At 37.4% G+C, this 2,212-nt stretch overlaps 1 protein-coding gene across 1 annotated transcript; it reads left to right on the forward strand.

Annotated features, from left to right (window-relative positions):
• The first annotated feature begins 650 nt into the window (after positions 1-650).
• On the forward strand, positions 651-1,655 carry LOC149774706 (FMRFamide receptor-like). Its single transcript, XM_089944979.1, has one exon. It carries the CDS (start codon positions 651-653, stop codon positions 1,653-1,655), a length of 1,005 nt encoding a protein of 334 aa, XP_089801105.1.
• Positions 1,656-2,212: the final 557 nt, after the last annotated feature.

The following is a 2,212-nucleotide window of genomic DNA, read 5'->3' on the forward strand; positions in this document are numbered from 1 at the left end:
TGGACATGTGTCTTTCAGTCACTATGATTATCAATTAAATAAAATGCAATTCTCATTGTACTGCTTTGCGTGCTATCTATTGAATTCCAGAATGAGACGGGAGAGGAATGACACTTCTAACAGTTTCTGGCATATTTCCGTAGGCTTGGTAACAGTGAACTTGTGCAGAAATTAATTTTCGAACATATTTGGAAGCACTTCTGACGTTGATTGATTCGGTTTATATTGAGCGAAATCATGTTGAAATAAGGTGGATCATTGGTTTATATAATATTCAATCTTTGTTGCATATTTTACAGCCTGAGTAACATTACCATGCAAGAAATGTCGTAAGACTTAATGCCCTAATCAGAATGAAAAAAATGTTTTTCTTGAACTGAGCACCTACGAAATTCAGCAGTGATTTAACATATACATTTTCTTTATTTAAATAAAGCATGGCAACGATGAAAATTATAGTAAACGATTCTGATGAGGATCATTTCAGTTTCCCCAATGCAACGAACGGTTCCGCAACGTCACTGACAGTCTTAACGTCAACAGACTTGAACTATACGCGATTCATCGTACAAAAGATCCTCGTACCGATTGTTGTTAGTTGTGGCGTTGTAGGCAATATTTTCAATGTTGTTGTCCTGCGCAGTCCGAAAATGCTCAGTTCCACAAATGTCTACCTTATGACGCTTGCAATTTCTGATTCACTCTATCTACTGTTCAGCTTTTCTCTGTCATTTACACTTTGCTCGAATCATAGCCAAAGTTCAATTGCTTTCCATTACATACCGTACGGTCGTGTGTTGACCGACCTTTTTGGAAACACTGCAGTGCTGCTTACCGTTTGTTTCACCTTAGAGAGGTATATTGGTGTATGCCATCCCATGAAGGGAAAGGCATGGTGCACTGTCGGCAAGGCGAAAGTGGCGGCTTTAATTACGTTTGGAATTTGCATTGTTAATACGATACCAGAACTGTTTGAAATGGAAATCATCAGTATGTTTGATGGCGAGTTTCAACGTTCCGTCTATCAATGTAAATATACTGAGTTTGCCGAGACAGAAAGCTATCAGATAGGATACTATTGGTGGTACGTTACACTTTTTACATTCCAACCTCTGTTTTTGCTTTCAATATTCAACAGTTTGCTAATAAGATCTGTCTGGAAAGCAAGCAAAACCAGACGACAACTGTCTCACAGTAGTGTAGTGGGTGACCAGGGTCAGAACCTTGAACAACAGAAAGTCACCACCATGCTGATAGCTGTCGTCATTATTTTCATTATTTGTCAGACGCCACAAGCAGTTCTCTTGGTCTACAGATCATATCTAAAAGCCAGAAATATTCCATACGCTGTAGACCTCTTCCGGATAGCAGGGAACATCTGCAATCTTCTGGTACAAATTAATGCCTCCAGTAACTTTCTACTGTACTCCTATTTTAGCAGCAGATTTAGAAGGACATTTAAGAAGTTACTGTGCAATTGGCAGAGGCCTTGGAAAAACGCATCCATGCGATCATTGACTAGTACCTTTAGAAAGTCTACATCCACGACAGGGACTACGTTGTCTTCCAATGTCTCCTATAGGTCCAGAAGAGCAGTCACAGATTCATCTATAAAAGTTGAAACTATTGAGACACACGATACTGGCGATTTGTAACCTTATTATGTATATATAAATACGTGAAGGAAAATGATGAATAGTTTACTGCTTTTAGAAATTGTTAGTTCTACTTGACATTCTTATATATCTTACAAATATCTGTACTTTGCTATTACCAATATTTGGATATTTTTATTTTAGGGCCCCATTTCCTGCTAGTGTATATATAAGAATGCATAAAAAATTGCATGTGAGTTTTGTCCATACAGACGAAAATACTTTACCATTTAATCAAATCCTTTTTCAATTTTGTTATGCTTTTAATTTCGGGTGATGCTAAATCCCAAGCGACACACCCCTTCTGTCTTCTTCCAAATATCTGCATGTAATTATTATTTTGAAATTGTAAGTTTCATTATCTATGTTGGACCTATTGTGCTTAATTGATTAAGGTCGATTAACAACAGCACAGTCTTGCTTACACATTTGCCAAGTCGAATTAGGAATTACGATCTACCTATATGCAGACATCAGTTATACTGGAGCCAACTAAATTCTGAGATCTAGTAGTCGCATTTTCACCCTATCTTTGGTCAGTCAACGTGATATCAATA

This window comes from Sinohyriopsis cumingii, unplaced genomic scaffold (genome assembly GCF_028554795.1).
Source record: "Sinohyriopsis cumingii isolate HCF-2022 unplaced genomic scaffold, ASM2855479v2 utg000160l, whole genome shotgun sequence".
NCBI classification, from domain to species: domain Eukaryota; kingdom Metazoa; phylum Mollusca; class Bivalvia; order Unionida; family Unionidae; genus Sinohyriopsis; species Sinohyriopsis cumingii.

What these genes read in the sequence shown, in the direction of transcription:
- LOC149774706 (XM_089944979.1), top strand. Translation starts at nt 651, where the DNA reads ATGCTCAGTTCCACAAATGTCTACCTTATGACGCTTGCAATTTCTGAT.